The sequence below is a fragment of the Tinamus guttatus genome, unplaced genomic scaffold (assembly GCF_059628265.1).
Source record: "Tinamus guttatus ecotype Peru unplaced genomic scaffold, ASM5962826v1 Tinamus_guttatus_pri_ptg000291l, whole genome shotgun sequence".
NCBI lineage: Eukaryota > Metazoa > Chordata > Aves > Tinamiformes > Tinamidae > Tinamus > Tinamus guttatus.
The window spans coordinates 737,428-755,169 of record NW_028288825.1 but is presented as its reverse complement, the minus strand read 5'-3'; the positions used below and the strand labels follow the sequence as shown (position 1 = coordinate 755,169).

At 49.2% G+C, this 17,742-nt stretch overlaps 1 protein-coding gene across 1 annotated transcript in view; it reads right to left on the bottom strand.

The window, feature by feature from the left end:
• FOXK1 (forkhead box K1) overlaps positions 1-409 on the bottom strand; it is a 45,933-nt gene extending 45,524 nt beyond the window's left edge. Inside the window, exon 1 of the mRNA XM_088527747.1 lies at positions 33-409. Coding sequence (XP_088383873.1) covers positions 33-409 — 377 coding nt within the window. The remainder of the gene's footprint in view (positions 1-32) is intronic.
• Positions 410-17,742: the final 17,333 nt, after the last annotated feature.

Sequence of the window (17,742 nt, the reverse complement as noted above, 5' to 3'; positions counted from 1 at the left end):
CGCGGCCTGCGGCCCGCGGCGGGCGCACTCACTGCGGCGGGAGCTGCAGGGCCGGGCCGCCGCGGCGCTGGAAGGCGCCGTCCACGAAGACGCCGTTCTTGCCGAGGCAGCGCAGGTAGAAGTGCGGCTCCTGGAAGCTGAGCTGCAGGTGCCGCCGCGAGATGAAGCTCGAGTGGCCCATGTTGACGTCCACGGAGCCCTGCGACGAGTTGCGGCCTATGGTGACGGCGGGCTGCCGCATGAGGAACTCGAACTCGCGGCCCTGCAGCCGCGCCAGCACGGGCCCCGCGGCGGCGGCGGGCGGCGGCGGCGGCGCGGCCGGGGGAGCGGCGGCCGCGGGGCTGCAGGGCGCCGAGCGCAGCGCCAGCAGCGCCCGCGCCCCGCTCCGGTCCTCCCCGGCTTCGGCCATGTTCCCCCGGCGGCGGGCGAGGGAGCGAGCGAGGGCGGCAGCGCGCCGGCCTCCGGGGCGGAGCCGCCGCCGCCGCGGGGCGGGACGGGGCCGGCACCGGCCGCCACGGGGATGGGCCGGGGCGGGCCCCGCCGCGGGCCGCGCAGCGCCCGCCCGGGCAGCGGGTGCGCCCGGGCCTCCTCCTGCTCCTCCCTGAGCCTTCGCTGGCAGCGAGAGTCGCAAATACGCAATACATATCGAATCAAGCAAAATTAAATACATTGACTAAATTAAGCTAAAATAAAGTAAAATAAAATATCCTTCCTCTTTCCCTCAGTTTCTGCCAGGCTGAGCCGAGACCAGTGGTGAATCAGGCGGCCTCATCCCCCCGCCACCCCACCAGGCCCGTCCGACACTTTCCCTTGGCCGCTTGGCTCGTACGACTCTATTCCTTACCTGAAATTGTTTCTAGTTCTCTTTATTATTATTATTACTTTATTCAGGTTACTTCCATGGTAGAGGTGAGGCCTGCCCCGCCGTGGCAGCGTGCGCGCTGACGGGACACGTTTGGGACACAGGGAGCTGTGCAGCCTCCCTGGGGTATCCGTGGGCGCCTGCACTGTGAGAGCAACCAGAAAACAGGAGGAATGTGCAAACCTTGGGGCCATCCATCATTGCTCCTGCTGGCGTGGGGAATATAGCAGTGGAGAAAACAGTGGGGGAAAGAAAAAGAACATCCCGTAATGGGGGAAAAGTGCAGAGCAAATGTCAGGTATGAGGGCTGTAATTAAAGGAGCTGGAATTAGTCCAGGACCACGGGGTTAATTAGCATCCCTGTTCCCGGAGCATCTTCCGTGCAATGTTTAATGATGCCTGAGACACTGTCTTCAGTAGCAGATTTCACTTTGTGGCCCCTTTTGGTTCCTTTTTGCACTGGTATGGTGCTGTGCGACGTTCATGGATCCAGGTGCTGCTTCTTCTGCACCCAGATGCCCGAGATCTCATCCTGCCCCCAGACTGGTCAGAATCAGCAAACTTTGGTGCCTGGAAAGTAAGACACAGCCAAGAACTGTTCAAGGACACGCAAGGTGAATCCAAACCAGTGGGCATGCACACACGAGAAGGCCAAGCTAAACCACGCAGCGCCTGCCTTGCCCAAAGAAAAAGTGGCACTGGAAATGTGGGTTTCTAGTCAGTCTAAGGCTTTCCAAGAGCCACCAGGTGATATCAGGAGCCAACAGCGATGCTGGGGCTGGGACCAGCCTGGGGTGGCCCCATCCTTCTGCCACGACCCTGGACCTGCACAGGGGCCAGCAGGCCCCTTGGCTCCATCTGGGAAGCTGCACATGGGTGCACATGAGTAGACTCAGCATAATTCAGAGAGGTGCAAAAACCTGACTTTCCTTATCACATATTTGTTTGGCAATGGGTCATCCCTGAACACCTTAGTATACGTTGGGAATCTGTTGTGGGCAAAGGAACGTGACGGGTTGTTGTGGTCACCCAGTTACCAGCGCATTGGGCAAACACAAGCCTAGCAAAAAAGGGGATGATAAAAGAGTACATTTCTGCATTTATCTGCTGGATGGTGCCTACTTAAAAAAGCCTGATTTGCACAATTAAATCCTGCATTTCTGTAGCACTTGAGATAGCTGTTTCTTGCTATTCTAGTGCAGCCCAGAGAGGTCGATCTTTCAGGAGCAATGTTTTTTTTTTCCATTTTTAAATCAGCTGTGAGCTTGTTTACTGCAACATGCTGGAAATGTTTCTATCACAGTTTGGTTAAGTTTCACAGAGGGATTTTATTTATTTTTCCTGCAGATCACACTTATAAAGAATGCATTTTCATAGTAAGTTCTCCGAAATACAATAAAGACCTCGGAACATCTGATGCCCAGACTTTGTCGCTCCCAACATACTATGTGAACTGCTCATTCCCAATGCAGATATTCCGTCTCTTTCCTAGTGCCTGTGCCAGGACTGCCTGATGTATGCTGGCCCATTTTGGAAAGCCTTGAACAAGACCATTTGTTGTCAAGATAATTTTACAAAAGCAATACCATTTCCCAGCTCGCCATTAAAATAATTCATAACATTGACGCTGCCATGTGTGCTGCCAGCTTTAAACCTGCCCAGCTAACTTTCTTTCCATTTGGCTCGAAACTCAGGCCTCGGTGAAATATATATAACAAGCCAGGTCTGACCTATTTGCTTTTAGTCATTTTTGAATGATCTCATTTTCTGACTTTCCATCAATGCAAACAGACAGAGAGAAAAGAAGAAACACATTTTCTAACAGCTAAAACCCACAGAACTGATAACTATAAGATCTTATATTAAACATGATGAATTTCAATCCAAAAGGAGTATGTTTGGGGACTTTTATGAGCAAATGCAGCATGTACTGTCCGTTTGCTGTTGAACACAAGCCACATGCCTGGCGGGATGGCTGCAAGCAGCTGATCTGAGTATCTCGCTTTACAACATGCCCAAGGAATGAGAGAATCCAGTAAAAATACAGGATCTGCCTTGTATTATTTCAAAGGATTTAGACAGAAAACTCAGGGCCCAAACACTGGCTGTCCCAAGCCTTATGTCATCATTCACATCTTTATATAGGGAGCATAATACATTGCCCACACTGCAAACCTCCAGAATCCCAGGGTTTGATGTATTCCTGGAATCAGGAAGGAGTGACTGCGGCCATACGGATAGGGAAGATTTGTAGGATGCCCCTGCAAGGCAGAGATGTGGGTAGAGAAAAGAGAAGTCAAAGCCAACATTTCTGTACCCATTCCGCTGTCTGACCGCTGGCCTGACCCATGGAGCCCTTTCAGGGCTGTCTCCAGCTGCTGCAGAGCATCACGCTGGGAAATTCAGAGTTGCCATGACCTGTTTCTAGGGCTCGGCTGCCTGTGCTTTGTTCTCGAAGCAGGGACTAGCAAAAGTCACATCCACTTTCCACAGCCCTTGAGCATCCCTGGAGCAGCCCAGGAGGAAGCAGGAGCTCCTGGGGACGGTCCTCTGTGACCGCCGTGCTCCTCGCCAGGACATTAGTGGCACAGACCAAACCCTTGTACACCTACAGCACTAACCCCCTTGCTTCTTAACTCCTGGCTCGGCTGCTGACGTCTCCTCTCTGCCCGTTCTGCGCTCCCCCTTCCGGCTGCTCGCGTTAGACCTGCGCGTGCAATACGGGCATCCGCTGCGAGGGCTGCAAAAGGCCAGATTTGCAGTGATTATTTCTCACTTCAAGGGCACGCTGTCAGCTTTAAAAAACCATCGGTAATAACAGTTTTACTTACTTACACTGCTAATAATACAGAACAGGTTTAGAAGTTAAAGGATTCTAAAAAACCAATTCCTTGCCCTTCAGCCTGGCCAATGCAAAAAAAAAAAAAAATCAATGGAATAGGTTTCACTTTTGCTTCTAGTCCTTCTCACTTACTAGTTTCCACATGCGTATGCATTGCCTCACAGCCAGGAGAGGATGAATTTGTGCAGGAAATTAAGGGAAAAAAGAAATCTCCAAAAGCAGAGAGAGAAATAAGAAGGCATGAAAGCATTCCTATTGATTTTTTTCTTTAATAAATACAAGTTTTATAAAAATGAAGCATTTGCTGAATTTAACTAGAAGTCATTCCATGTCCACAAAATAATAATCATATAAAAATCTGATGGCCAGCTTATATTAGCAAAAGGTTACTACTGTGGCATAATCTTTGATAAAATTCAAAGCGTTGTTTTTCCTCTTAAAGCCAGGAGTAGAAGAAAAATAATATTAAAAGTAAACTAATAGAAAGTATAGATCTCAAACAAAGTTTGTATTAGCCATAGTAAAAAAGTAAAAACAGGAATGCTGCAGCCTTTGGAAAAAACAATCCAGTCCCAAGGGCTCATCTATTCCGGCTTATACTTTTGGCAGGGGATAAGTAGAAAGAGAGAAAGGGAATGAGATTTTAAACAGATTTGTGCGTTTTGGTGCCTTTGTGCTCTGCTTGGCTCAGGGTGAGGGGAGATTTGGTGGCATTTGCTCAGCACCACAGGGACGATGCTGGTGTCGCTGGAGCCGCTCAGCAGGACGGAACCCTCCTCCGGCATCGCACTGGCAGACACAATTTAAGGCCTTATTTGCTAAATATCCATCATGATTTTTCAATGTTTCCTATTTTTTCCTTTCCTTTTTTTTTTTTTTTTTGCCATCCCCTGAACTGCAAGAAATTGGAGGGACGTTACCTCGGGGGCCTCCTCCATGCTTCTCCCAGAGGCTGGAGCTGAAATTCGGCATTAGCAGAACGTATGCCGGGAATAAGGCACCATAAAACATCGCTGGGATTGCTAGGCAACCAGGAAGCACTTTGGGAGCTGAGAGGAGCCGCGGTGGGCACAGCAAGCTGTGCTGAGCGTCACACGAAGCGGCGAGGGGACGCTTTGTTTCTCAGCACCGGCAGCGCTTCACTCTGGGTTTTCTATTGCAAAGCAGCCGAGATGCTGCTCCTGCACGCGCCAAGGCGCACGGCTCTGCGGTTGTCGGTGCCGAGATCTCTAACCTCAGGTTAATCAAACGGGTGAGGGGTGCACCTATCCGGAGTGTTTCTATAGCAGTAAAAGTAAAATGAGAATTTTATGATCAGAAAATTACCTGTATTCCAGCTGTTTGCATCTTCCAAGGGCAAGGACCATTCCCTCTTGCAAGAAACAGGGTACTTGCACTGTGTTCGATAAAACACTTGTTTTATTTGGACTCTGAGCCGTTGTCTCATTCCGTTGTCTGCATTTAATGCACGGGGACTCGGGAGGAAGAGAGACAAATAGAGAGCCCGCAAGTCACTGTCAGAGTACAGCAAGTAATTGGCTATTTACAGATACGTACACAAAAATAAAAAGGAAGCAGAGCTAGGCTTGAAAGACGCTCATGTCCTTGGCCAGGCTCACAAATGGGGTTACTGCTTTATCCCCACCTGCCTCCAGCCGCAGGGCAGGAGATGCTTGTCCTTGCTGAGCCCCGCACGCGAGCCGGCACCTCTGTCCCCCCAGCAGAAACATCTTGTGTTGCCCAAGGGGGCTTTAAGTGACGTTGCATGTGGTTTCCCAGGGCGAAACTGCCACGGGACCCCTCTGCTTTGGTGACGAGCTGCTTGGCTCAGCAAACGGCCTCGGGCTGGCGAGCGCGGCCGCTGCTGCCTCCCAGCCAAGTCAACGAGACAATTTGTTTCCCAGTGCCTCATTTAGCGTATGATTTTCTGTTAAAACAGCTTGTGGTCCAGGCCGACTAATGCACTGCCCTGTGCGGAGCCTGTTCAGCTCCTCTGCGTGCAGGGCTGCTCTCACCAAACCACTTCTAGAGGCTGTGAATGGCTTCCCATTGATCTCCAGGACTTTGGGATGCCTCAGATCTGTTATCTGGGCATCTCCAAAGCCTCCTCCCATGCCAACACAGGGTTCAGCTAAGCCATACTCAAGTTGGCAGTACTTACCCGTGTAAAACGTTTCATCAAGATGCATGGAGGTCACTAAAGATTAAAGGCGCGAGCAGGAGCTGGTGATTTTGGCCAACTTTCTGCCAGCAAGAGCATTTCCTGAGAAGCCAATGTGCCTGGATAGTTCCATCCTGGACTGCAACCAGCTCGATTGGTTGAGAGCATTAATTAGCATTCCTGAAAGGACCAGTGCTACCGTCAGGCATCCTGCAAGAGCTCTGCACTCAAGGCTGCTCTTTGTTAGAGCTTGGTCTTGACTAGACAAGGATGAGGCTCCCGACTACTGTGGTGGGACAAACCTGAGATTTCCACAGCATTGCAGGTGGATCTCAGCATGGTCACATCGTTCTTTTCAGTAAAACTTATTGCACCTGGAACTGTGAGCAGCACAGGAGCCAGGCGCCTTAAGAAACGGTAATTGCAGACTTGGAGCAGCAGCCGGGAGTTGACAAAGGGACCCTTAATCCAATTCTCAACTGCTATTTTAGGATCCTTTTAACTTTTCAAATCAGAAAAGGTAGAGAGGAGGGAGGAAAAAAAAAAGAAAAAAAAAGGGAAAAAAATAGCACCCTCTACCACAGAGCAATTTCTTCAGCTTGTTCTCAGCCCTAAGGTGAATTTTTGTGCGTGTGGAGGAAGCTGAAGAAAATCCATTCAGCTGTTTCAGAGGTTTCAGAGCATGAAAGCGACATCTGGTTTAAGAATCAAAATGAAAAAGAAATTCCCTTTGCTCATCAGAGTCAAAATGGGGTTTGGTTTCATGCTTCTGCATTGGCGAATGGGGAGCTCATGCTCTACAGAGGCTGCCTGGTGCCACTCTGCTTGGTGTGGGGACAGGGTCATGCTGCAAACAGTGAAATTGGGAGGGATGCACAGGAGGGAGAACTGGGGACATGGGCAGCTGGGAACAGCGCTTGCCCTGAGCGGGTGCAAGAAGAGCAAGGTGGTGACTGCTGAAAAGAGGCACCGTGAGAGCCAGCATCAGTCATGCGGAGCGGGACAAGGACTGGGGATGCTGCACAAGGAAACCAGGAGCATCCAGTTCCTAAAGCCCAAGCCACGGTGCAGGAGCAGCCCGTCTGCCGCTTGCTGCACATGCCAACCAACAAGTGCATCTGCTGTGGGAAGGTCACAGCGCTGCCCGCCCCGACGCGTCGCTTGGGCTCGTCCTTGGGTCCTGCCTGGCGCTGTGCTGTGCTCAGCACTGTGCTATAGATGGCAGTGCAGGATGGAAGTTGCAGCCCCGCTCGCGCCCTGGCTGCACATTGCACAGCTCGCCCCAAATCCTTACGCTCGGTGAGCTCAAGCTCATCCCCGGATTGTCACCTTGTCCTCAGAGGATAACGCGACCGCGAGTCCCAGGAGTTGCGGTGCCTTTGCCGGCGAACGCGACAAGGAAGCTCAGCGAATCTGTAAGGAAATACATAAACACCCAAATTCACTGGCAAGTTTGCTGTGATGCTCAGCTGCATGAATATTTTGCATTCAGAAGGACCGAGTGTCTGATTTATCTGGCTGTTTCTCACCACCTCTGTGGAAATACGCTGTTCATACCAGCATTTTCTCACTGCAAATAAAAGCACATGCATTCTCTGCATCCCACTAGCATTTATAAGGACCCTAGCATCCGTAGAAAAGCACCCATTTGAAGCAAGCTTTGCCCATTTTGTTCTCCTTTTGCACAGCTCCCCAGAATTAAAGCAAGAAAAGCAGCAAGATTCAACTCAGTTCTGCAATGGAAAAATGTATTCCTAGCAGGGACGGTGATGCTACCGAAGAGATCATGTCAGGAAGTGAAAAATATCATAAACAATTACAGCAAGATGCGCCTGAAAAATCCCTGCAGGTACCCCGCTGCATCTGTCGGTGCTTAAACACCTTCAGAAACCTGGCCGCCGGCCGACTGCTCAAGATGTTAAAAATAAATTAAAAAAAAATAAAAAAGCAGTAAAAAAGCTGAAGAAAGGCAAATTTCCTCTGTTGCCAGCAAGATAAAGGGAAAAACTCATTTCTTTACTAAGTAGGATGGAGAATGTGGAATGAGGACCATGGTCGGCCTCCCCTTCCCATGCTGGGCGCATGCAGCTCTGGCAACCGGAGGTGGCAAATGATGCTCCTGGTCTGTCTTGTGTCACCTTCAACCAGCTGCCTGACCAAGAGCTCCCTATGGCTCATCCCGCAGCTGCATGGATGGATGGATGAAGCAACGTCGCCATCCCCAACGGGGACATAGGCAGCACTACTCCCTTACAGGATTTTAATGTGATCTTGCTCATCGAGAGGATTCGAATGACAAGAATGAATGGCAGCAGCCAACCTCGTGGCTCGATAGTCTGATGAAACGCTGCCCTGACGCATCCATCACTCCCTCCTGCTGTCAGGAGGGTGCCCAGCTCGGCAAGATGAGCCTGTTTTTCTTTTACGGTGTTTAAAAAAAAAGAAAAAAAGGGTAAAGAAATAAGCATCTGTCCTGCAGACTGCTATATAAGGATACCTTTGAAATAAGGCACAGCCAGATGTGCCCAAGTGGCATTTCGTCTCTGAGCAGGTAGGATAGGACAGTGTCTATATAAGCATGGGTGAAAAGCAGTGGTGGGGCCAAGGATCCACCAATGCACTCTCACCCTGCAGCCCTCTTATACATTTGTGCCACCCTGCCAGGTCGATGCGTGGGCTGCAAAGGGGAATTTGAGCAAAAAAGCGATGCTCAGAGCCTTCCCGAGGACCCTAACAGTGAAGCGGATTGCCTCCATCCTTACTCAGAGCCCTAGCTAATGAGTTACTGTTGTCCACTTCGCTCTGTCTTCGTGACGCGCTTTGCTTGGGCTACATCCGAGGACGACAACTGCTGCACAGCCCTGCTGCACTGAAAGCCTGGGCTAACATCCCCCAGGAAGGGGGACACATCACCATTTTCCCAATGCGCCTCGTTTTCCAGGATGCGGCGCGGCGGCCCACACTAATTATGAGACACTGATCCCATTATTACGGAGAAAAAATATGCAGTGCTGGGAAGAGCACAACAAAACGCAGCCGAGCAGCAAGCTTCAAATGAGGTGGAAATTATGTCTCTTGCGTGCAGCGGGCCCTGAGCTGCTGATTCAACGCTTCTGAGGTCAGCAAGGTCCCGCGCAGAGACGGAGGCAGCGGGAGCAGGAACAAACTTACAGTTGGGGGTTGGAAATTACCCCTCCTAACAAAGATATGATTGAGGGTAAACAGAATAAATCGTCTGCCTGTTCCTCCTGGACGGTAGTGCACAAGCACGTGATGACAGGGACATCTGAGCTAGTCCTAGGGAACGGGGTGTCCCTGGGCAGCTGATTTTGGCTGCACGGGGTATTTCTGTCCCTATAACCCCAATGCACTGGAGAGACCCCGCTGTGGACAGGCTACGTGGCACAAGGGGCTTCACTGTCCACAGACATGAGCATTGGTGTCGCAAGTGGCTGTTTGCTTCCTATCTGCTTTTTGGGTCCTTTCCACTGCCACCTTTTGGGCGAATACAGGAGAGCCAACATGGAGCAGCTTTGGCCAGTGCCAGCTTCCAGAGACTAAGATTAATGGGAGCAACCAGTAGCCTCATCAGTCCTTTTCTGGGAAATTTTGGGAAATTCCCCGATTGAAACCTGCTTGACTCATAGCCATGTGCTGGCACAGCTTGGACCTTGTTTGGATAGCAAAGGGCAGATCCTGTTCTGAAGTGCGTTATAAAACCATCAGTGCTTATTGCAGCAGACCACGATGGCACTGCCAGCTTGCTGACCTTGCTGCTCGCAGTGACTTTGGACTGATGCAGCCAGAGCGCCACAGACCCAGCGGCTTTTGGGGGAGACGCGGTCGCGATGCTGGAGCCCCTCAATGTTGGAGATGCCTCGGACCAGCCAGGGTGCTGTGAAGTCCTTGGGAATGAAGCTGCCCTCTCCCGTCCCAAGCCCTGCACAGCAGTGGCCGCATAGGTTCTGGAGTGAACCAAGGTCCTGATGGCATTGACAGGAGAAAATCTCCTTCTTGGAGGTGCACCTTCTCCCCCATCTCAGAGGCACCCGTGGGAGACCCATACTTATGGGGGAAGCAAAGCTAGGAACTCTCAGCGTTTGCTTCCTAGGGCCCAAGTTGGGTGTTTCTCAAGACCCCACCAAGTCCTCTGCATGAACCTGCCATCAAAGAGCCCTTCTCTAGGGAGAAGGATAAAAGCTTCCAGGCTGGAGCTTGGCAGCCAAGCCAAAACCCACCCTTTGCATCAAGACCATGATACCAAGCACCCCTTCTTAACTCCTCATTTGAGGAGTCAGCAGGGGTGGTTTACAGCATTAGCCATTTTTCAGATATTTACTTAGCTTTTCCTAGAGGGCAGATCCACTCGCCCATGAAAAGGTGACACTTCCTTCCTCACCAATGTTTTTGCTTCACATATAGCTTCATCTGTTGGCTGTTGATAATGAGAGCTCCACTGCTATTGATTTTTTGAACTCATATAGCTCTGAAACACTGTAGATATTGCATGGACTTTGGAATGAGATAAGAAAAGGTAATCGTGTTCGCAGCCTCTCCAGCCCTTTAATTAATCTGTGCAGCCAACTCTCATCTACAGTTGCAGGCCCTCAGAAATACCGACTGCCTCTTCCGAACAGCCTCATTTTCTACAGAAATGTATGGATGCTCGAGGTAAATCAGCACCTCATTGGCATTTTAAGTTCTGACACAATCTGTTTTCTTAATAGAGTTGAGAATTTCCTTGTCTCTGCTAAGGAGAGCTTCCTCCCCAGGACTGACTGCTGAGCAGCTTGGTGCAATGGGCCGGGAAATGGGGAAATATTCACCAGACTTCTGCTAAAATGGCAAACGGTCTCCCTTCCTCAGTGCAACCCGAAGATGGAGCAAAATGGAATCAAAACAAGCTGTAAAACCCTTCTCTAGGGTGAATGCAACAGAAATCAGAAACGCTGGGGGTGCACCCAGCCTTCCGAGGGATCTGATTTGCCTTCGATTTCATTTAAACTTGCCATGTTTGGCATAAAGTAGTAAGCTAGATGGGATGTCGGACATGCACTCCTGCAAATCCCTCCTCCAGGCAGATAGAGCCCCTGCAGTCCTGCAGGGACAGGAGCAGCAATGCCAGCGGGGAGGTCGCTCAGTGATGTCCATATCATCTGCATGGCTGGTCCCCAAGGCAGAGCATCCCTCGTGCTTGGGAAACCAGGGATAAATTGGGCAAAAAAGCCACTCTGGGAGCATGGAGCTGTGTGTCCCCTGGCAGCGGGATGCCCAGGCACATCCCCTTGCCCAGACCGCCTTCCCCAGCAACTGCGAGCTCTCCTGGGCACCGGCAGGTTTTATGGCTCGCACGCATTATTAGTGCTTCACAAGTAAATAATGTCATATTTCACTGCTCAGTGCTAGGAACGCAGCAGTAAAAAAGCTAAAGGTAGAAAAGCACCAGAAAATAATTTATGGGTTGAAGAGGGGGATGATTTTCCCATCATGTCAAACTTGGGCCAGAATTTATCACCATGCCCTTCATTCTGGGTCTCTGCCCGACATATTAAAGGTCTTTCTTTGTCACAGGAGAGGCTCAGGCTGAAGGTCATTAGGAAGACTGCAAACTGCTGTGGGTACAGGAAGGAGAGTCAAGAATATTTTGGGGGTTCTGTGGAGCATTTCCGCTGCAAAGCAGCTCAGCCTGAGAGAAATCAGTGGCCAAAAGCAAATACCCCCTTCTGCACGGTGAAAGGATAAAGTAGAAGGAGGTTCAATAGTGCTGGGCTCAGCATTATTTCTGAAACTCTTATTAAATGCCTAAGCAGATGCAGAGGCAACGAGAGCTGCCTGGATGAACTGGGAGCAGGGGATGCTGTGCTCAAAACCCAAGCCAGAAACTCAAAGCCTCCAAGTAGGGTCTTGTCCTCTTTCTCCCCCAGGTAAGCAGCACTGACGCAGGCTGACTGCGAGGATTACTCATGTATATGAGGGCTGCAAGGTATATAAAGCCATGAAGTTTGAGGAAAAGGTTTTGAAGCTGCCCTCCCTATTTCCACTTTTTTTTTTTTCCCATTCCCTCCTGGAGATCCTGGTGCACTGCTAGGCACATGGGCACGAATGCCAGCCTTGGGGAACAAGCATTTTGAAGCTGCTATTTCAGTCCGTGCCATTTACACCCATCTGGTTGGGTTTAGCCCTGCGCTTGCTGGGGAGGCGATGGTGCCCCCGGCTCTGCTCCGACCGTGCCAGCTCCATGGGGTCTGCACGAGGATGAACACAGACATGTCCCCCTGCTTTCCCACCCCTCCCTTAGCAATTTCCAGGCCTTTGGAAACACCTCCAAACTGCATGTGCAGAGTGGCGGCTGGAGTGGCTCTGCAACAAGACACGTGGCCAGAGCTGGTGCCCAGATAAGCCCGTGGACACTTTGAGCCGGGTCCAGTTAATATCTCCCATCTAATCTGCGCTGGAGAAGCCACGGTTCTGCCCCCCGCCCCAGCCCCTTCTTGCCTTTTCTCTTACGACGCAGTTATCTTAACACGCTCACTGAACGTGGACTTTTCACAGGCCAGTCCAAACAACAGCCCAGATACCAGGGCTGACTTCTACACCCAGATATTTACTGTGCCCGAGATAATTTTAAGGGCTGATTCTCAAAACAATCCCTGTTTAAATGTAGCAAAAAGAGAAAGAGAAGAGTTGACTTTAAGCCGAGACTTTTGTGCACCACTTGTGCAAATACGGTGCAATTTGTGCAAATACTGTGCAATTTGTGCAAATACTATTTGGCAAACAGCAAGGCAAGTGTCACGATACGTGATTAGATGATAATAAAACATCCTAATGGGATGCAAGTTTTTTATCATTGCAAGTAGCTGGAAGCAGAGTAAGGAGTTGGCCAGAAGGACAGGGAGCCCAGTGAGGGAGCAGTGTTTTGGAAACACTTGTATTCTCCTCTGTGCGTTGAGGAGAGGCTTTGGAAAGCCAAGTGTTGTCATTGCAGCCCTGTCCTCTGCAGCAGAGTGCCCGGCCAGGCCTCCCACCCTTCCCATTGCCAGGATGAGGCTGGGAGGCATTTCCTTATTCTTACTTCACACACTCTCATGTGACACTTTGCGTGCGTAACTTTGAGGATCTCTGGGTGAGCCATCAGCCTCGTCACCGCTGAAAGACCCGTCACGGTCATGGAGCCGACTGTGCTCACTCCACCAGGCTCTGACACGCAAACGCGACACTCAGTTGGGCAATACCTTGTCCAGCCAACTCTCATCATCACTTTCGTAGCCAAAATTACAGGGTGAAAACACAATGCTTATTTGCATGCAATCAAGCCCACAAGAGGAACCTCTTTGTGTTTTTCTGGAAGTTGCATGACTGTGCACCTTGTAACAGAAAGCATCTCTCTAGTTTATACATGTCCAGGATGACTCCTGTTGTTCCCATTTTGGGACAGACCCTGGCCTTCCAGTGCATCCTAGGCAAGGAGCCCTGCACAGTCCTAACAGGATACAAGTTCTTCCCTTTACAAATTCTCATCTTATTCTACAAGGCTAAATTGGGAGAATCTCAAAGCTACGGTTGCATTGGAAGAGGCAAAAGAATATACTGCTGAGAGTTAATTAGCTATCCAGACATGATAGAGCTTTTATAGCTGTCATTTCTTATAATGAAAAGGCATATAATCGTGTATTGTAAAGATTATGAAGGCAGATTGGTACATTTCAGAGATATTACTTTAACTGAAAAGCGTCTGAAAAAGTGTCCTAGTTTCTGCGGAGCTCTAGAGCTCGGGATATGGAACGAAACATCCAGGGGAATTAATTACGTTTTTGTTGAGATTTTTAGCGAGTTTTCTTTTTTTTAAATCCCAAGGAAACCAACGTACAGGAGGGCATCAGTCATCTATACATAGAACTGCATAAAGTATCACTACAAACCCCCCCAAAACATTGATTTTTTTTTTCTTTAATCTAGCTGCACTGTATCAATATTTTAACCACAGGCAACAAACGTTCATTATGAAGCTTTTTCCTGTGGGTAACTAAACCATCGCCTATCAGGGAAAACAAGCAGTTGCCTTCCCACATCTGCCTTTGCAGAAAGCAGAATTGCTTTGATAAGAAATTTATTTTAGTGCTTGCACTCTTCTGATCAACATTTTATCTAGCCCCACTTTACATTATCTTAGCCTTCTTTTAACATTCAGACCACAGTAGGAAGCCTCCTAATGCTAGGATCCTGCTCCTTCCCAGCTGAATAGCAACTCATTTGTCTCCGGGTCAACATCATAATTCGACGGAATAGTTCATCCACCTGCATTTATCCCCCAGCAACCACCATCCAGCCCAGCCAACTGCGTGGGGAACAACCCAGTGACGCTCTGGAGGGGTTGGGATGCTGGGCACGATGGATCCATCCGACCCAGGAACCTGTGCCCCAAACTGGGCTCAAAAACCACCTTCAAACCAGGCCAGTCCAGCCTTAGGAACCACTGACTAAGTCCCAGAGCAGCCCAGCAGAACCTCTTTTAGGATTGTACTCAAGAGTGAGTTAGACCTAAAAATTCAGCCTTTCCCAGCCTGCCCCTCCTGCTTCCTTTGCTATCCTTTTCATCAGCAATGCAAAGTGCTACCTGCTGTTTTAAAACCCATAGCTCTTTCTCTTCTGAACAGTTCCTTCTCCTCCACACCTGTGTCCCAGGCATAATTGCTATTCCCCTGTGTTTCTGCTAGCCCTACATCATGGGGTTTTACGGTTTGTGAAAGGAATACATGTTCTTCCATCTTTATTGCCCAGTCCCCAGCCATTACTACACACAAAATCCCTCTCGCTCAGACCCTGTTCAGCACCTGGATTAGGAGCTCTGCTTTCATTACACCACAAATACCAACGCGGCACTCCTTTGCTTCCCTGAAAGCCATTAATCCATTAATCTGAGCTGCTTAGTGGCATTAAGAAGTAGAAAAGCAGCTCAGTTCTCTTCTGAATTTGCTGCAAAGTTTGGCTTTTCATACCTCACCCTCAGCCTGCATCTCTCCTTGAAGCTGGTTACAACACGGGATTTGCCATATGGTGCAGCAGCCTAAAGCCTTGGGGTGAGCACTGCATATACCCTTAACATCCCATGGTGTGTAATGCTGCTCCCCAAGAATGAGACAGGCTCTGTCACCAGAAGTGCATTTCCACAGGTGTGACTGTAACCCCTGTTTAGGAATGCAGTTTTCCACCCTGTGGAGCAGTGTCCTTGCCTGCAGCAAGCTCTGTCATCGCGTTTCCTGAAAGCCGTGACAGGGTGCAGTGGACTTGGAAACACCCATAAGAAGCAGAGTATGCCTGAAAGCTCAGCAGAGTAAGGAGAAAGACAGGTCTAAGGGACCCAGGCAGAGTGAAGGAACAATGTGTGGGAAAAGAGAGCAAAAGGAAAGGAAAAATCCCTGAAGCAGCAAGTGCATTCTGGTCTCCTGCTCCCATAAAATAAAATTCTTAATTTCTTCTCTGTCAGAAATAATGTCCAACCTCCTATTTCAAGAACTACCCCTACCCCAGTTTCCGAAAACTGAAGTTCTGTATTTGGGGAGATTGCCTTAAGCTTGGTTTTCTAAGGCAGTGAGTCTTGCCTGATGGTGCTTTGTGAATCAAATAAGCTCTTGCATCTCCCACCCCAAATAATTTCAGAAAACATTAGTCAGTGCTAGCCAGATGGGCTAGGCATGACACAGACAGCAGCAGCACTGAGCTTCTTTGGATATCAAGAAAACAGGCCATGAGGTAGAGAGACTCTGGTTGCGTCTTTGAGAAAAGCACTGAAGAGCACTAGCCCCCTATTAGACACCCGAGAATCCACATGATTGCCATTAGCAACTGAGCTCCTTTGATTCTGGTGGGATCATTGAGAAAGCTGTTTGAAACTAGACCCTGTTTTTCTTGCTTTGTGTGTTCCTCCCCATCCTTTTGTTTTGTCCTCCCTTTCTTCTTCAGTGTTCCTTTTCTCACCTCTTTCCTCAACTCATTTTGTTGCTGAGAGATTGGAAGAGCAAATAACAGGGAAGGCAACATGAATCTGCTGTAGCCTCTTGCTTTCACTGAGAATCAGGGATACCACTGTCCTTTCCTGAAGTACATTTACAGGTTTTCCAGTTCAGTTCTCTTTGGAAGAGAAAAATGCATTTATCTGCTGGACAGGTTTACTTTTGTGTTTTCTCGATGCAGGGACCCTGTGGTGACAAGGGGACCTGCTGTGGGTTATTGGCACAGATCTTTACCAAGCTGCGAGCCGTGTGTGGCTCTTCTGAGACTGGGATGAGCCCCTTGGAGCCCGGCTCAGCACAACCCATGAGGCTTCGGCCTTGCACCATGTCAGCTCCTGGATGGGTGGTGTAGCCCCAAGAAGGAGAAGGGAAGGGGGTGGTTGAGTTTGGTGCTGTTGTCATCCTTCCTTGGAAGGATATGACCACAGAAGCTGATGTTTATCTTCCCTTCCAGGAATGGATGGCAAGAAGATGCCAAAACACCTCTCAGACATGACCTGCTGCTTCTCAAGAGGAAAGGGAAGGTTTAGCCAGGCCATCATAAAATCATTATGGTTGGGAAAGCGTTCAAGATCCTTGAAGACCAAATGTAAACCTGTCATCACTATGCTAAACTACATCCAAGTGCCTCATCCTGTTGTCTTGCTCCAGCCCCCAGTGCCAGCAGCTCAGGCACGGCCACAACCTAGGATTAAGGGACGACAGCTTTGATAGGAAGCCAGCGAGGGCATAACCCCAGCTCCAAGCCGGGCACATCATGTGGATGTCAGTCAACCATTCCTAGGTCACTGACTTTCCTCTGGCAGGGGTCAGTGGCATCAGATTTTTGTTGTTTTTAAACCTGTCAGCCCTCTCAAAACCTTTTTCTATTAAAGAAAAAGAAAGAAATAAAAAAGGCACATTCTACTTGCCACTGGTGAAAAGCCCTCACTTCAAAACCGGCAGTGGGGCTTGGCAACCACCTGCTTGCTTTCAAGTGCTCCTGGAGCCTGTTCTCACTTTTTTTTCCCCTCCCCTCCCTCCTGTGATAAACTGTATTACTATTTCCTAACATCGTAGGTCAAGAACATTTGGTGACTATTAAATTCAGCTTTCAAGGAAACAACAAAACACACAAAGGGGAACTTAGAAAAAAACAAGCATTAGTCACTTGTCAGACTCTAGATATAAAAGCACATATTTAATCACATGTTATCATGATATAGCTGTGCCAAGCAAGGTATGACCCAAAACAGGTTTACATAATTATGTCATTAACTTGCCCACTCATGTCATAAACTGGAACAGACTGATTGTTACAAATTAATCTGCAACTGGTTTGTGTCTGAAGTTCGGGGCATAGGGCAGGCAAAGGTGAAATGAGTACCGACGTTCCCGAGATAAGGCTGGGTGACGGCTCTCAAACTTGGTTTTGTGTCAGCACATGGATCGATAGCCGCATATCAGTCAGCCCATCAATCACAGCAGTACCCTTGGAAGTAAAGGCACGTGCTGTTCCCGATACTTGTAGCACCCCGTGCATTCAATAAACTTCCTCCTAAGGAGATCAGCCCTGTTAACAGGAAGGAAATTGCTCATTTTAAAGTTATGAGCCAAGCCCTAAAGACGCTGTAGTATGCTTGTGTAACTCACACATTCTATTGCCCTAGTATTATGACCACTAATATCAAACACCATCAAAACGACCAAGATTCCTCTGCCACCATAATCTTCTCATCATATCCATGCCTCTAGGATGCCTCTAAACTGCTGCCCCATCCTTGGGAGAAAACCATTACAAATCTCTTATTCTCCCTTTGATCGTGCCCTTTGCCAGGTGCTGCAGAAAGATGCTTTTCCACTCCTCCCACAAATCATAGTGTAG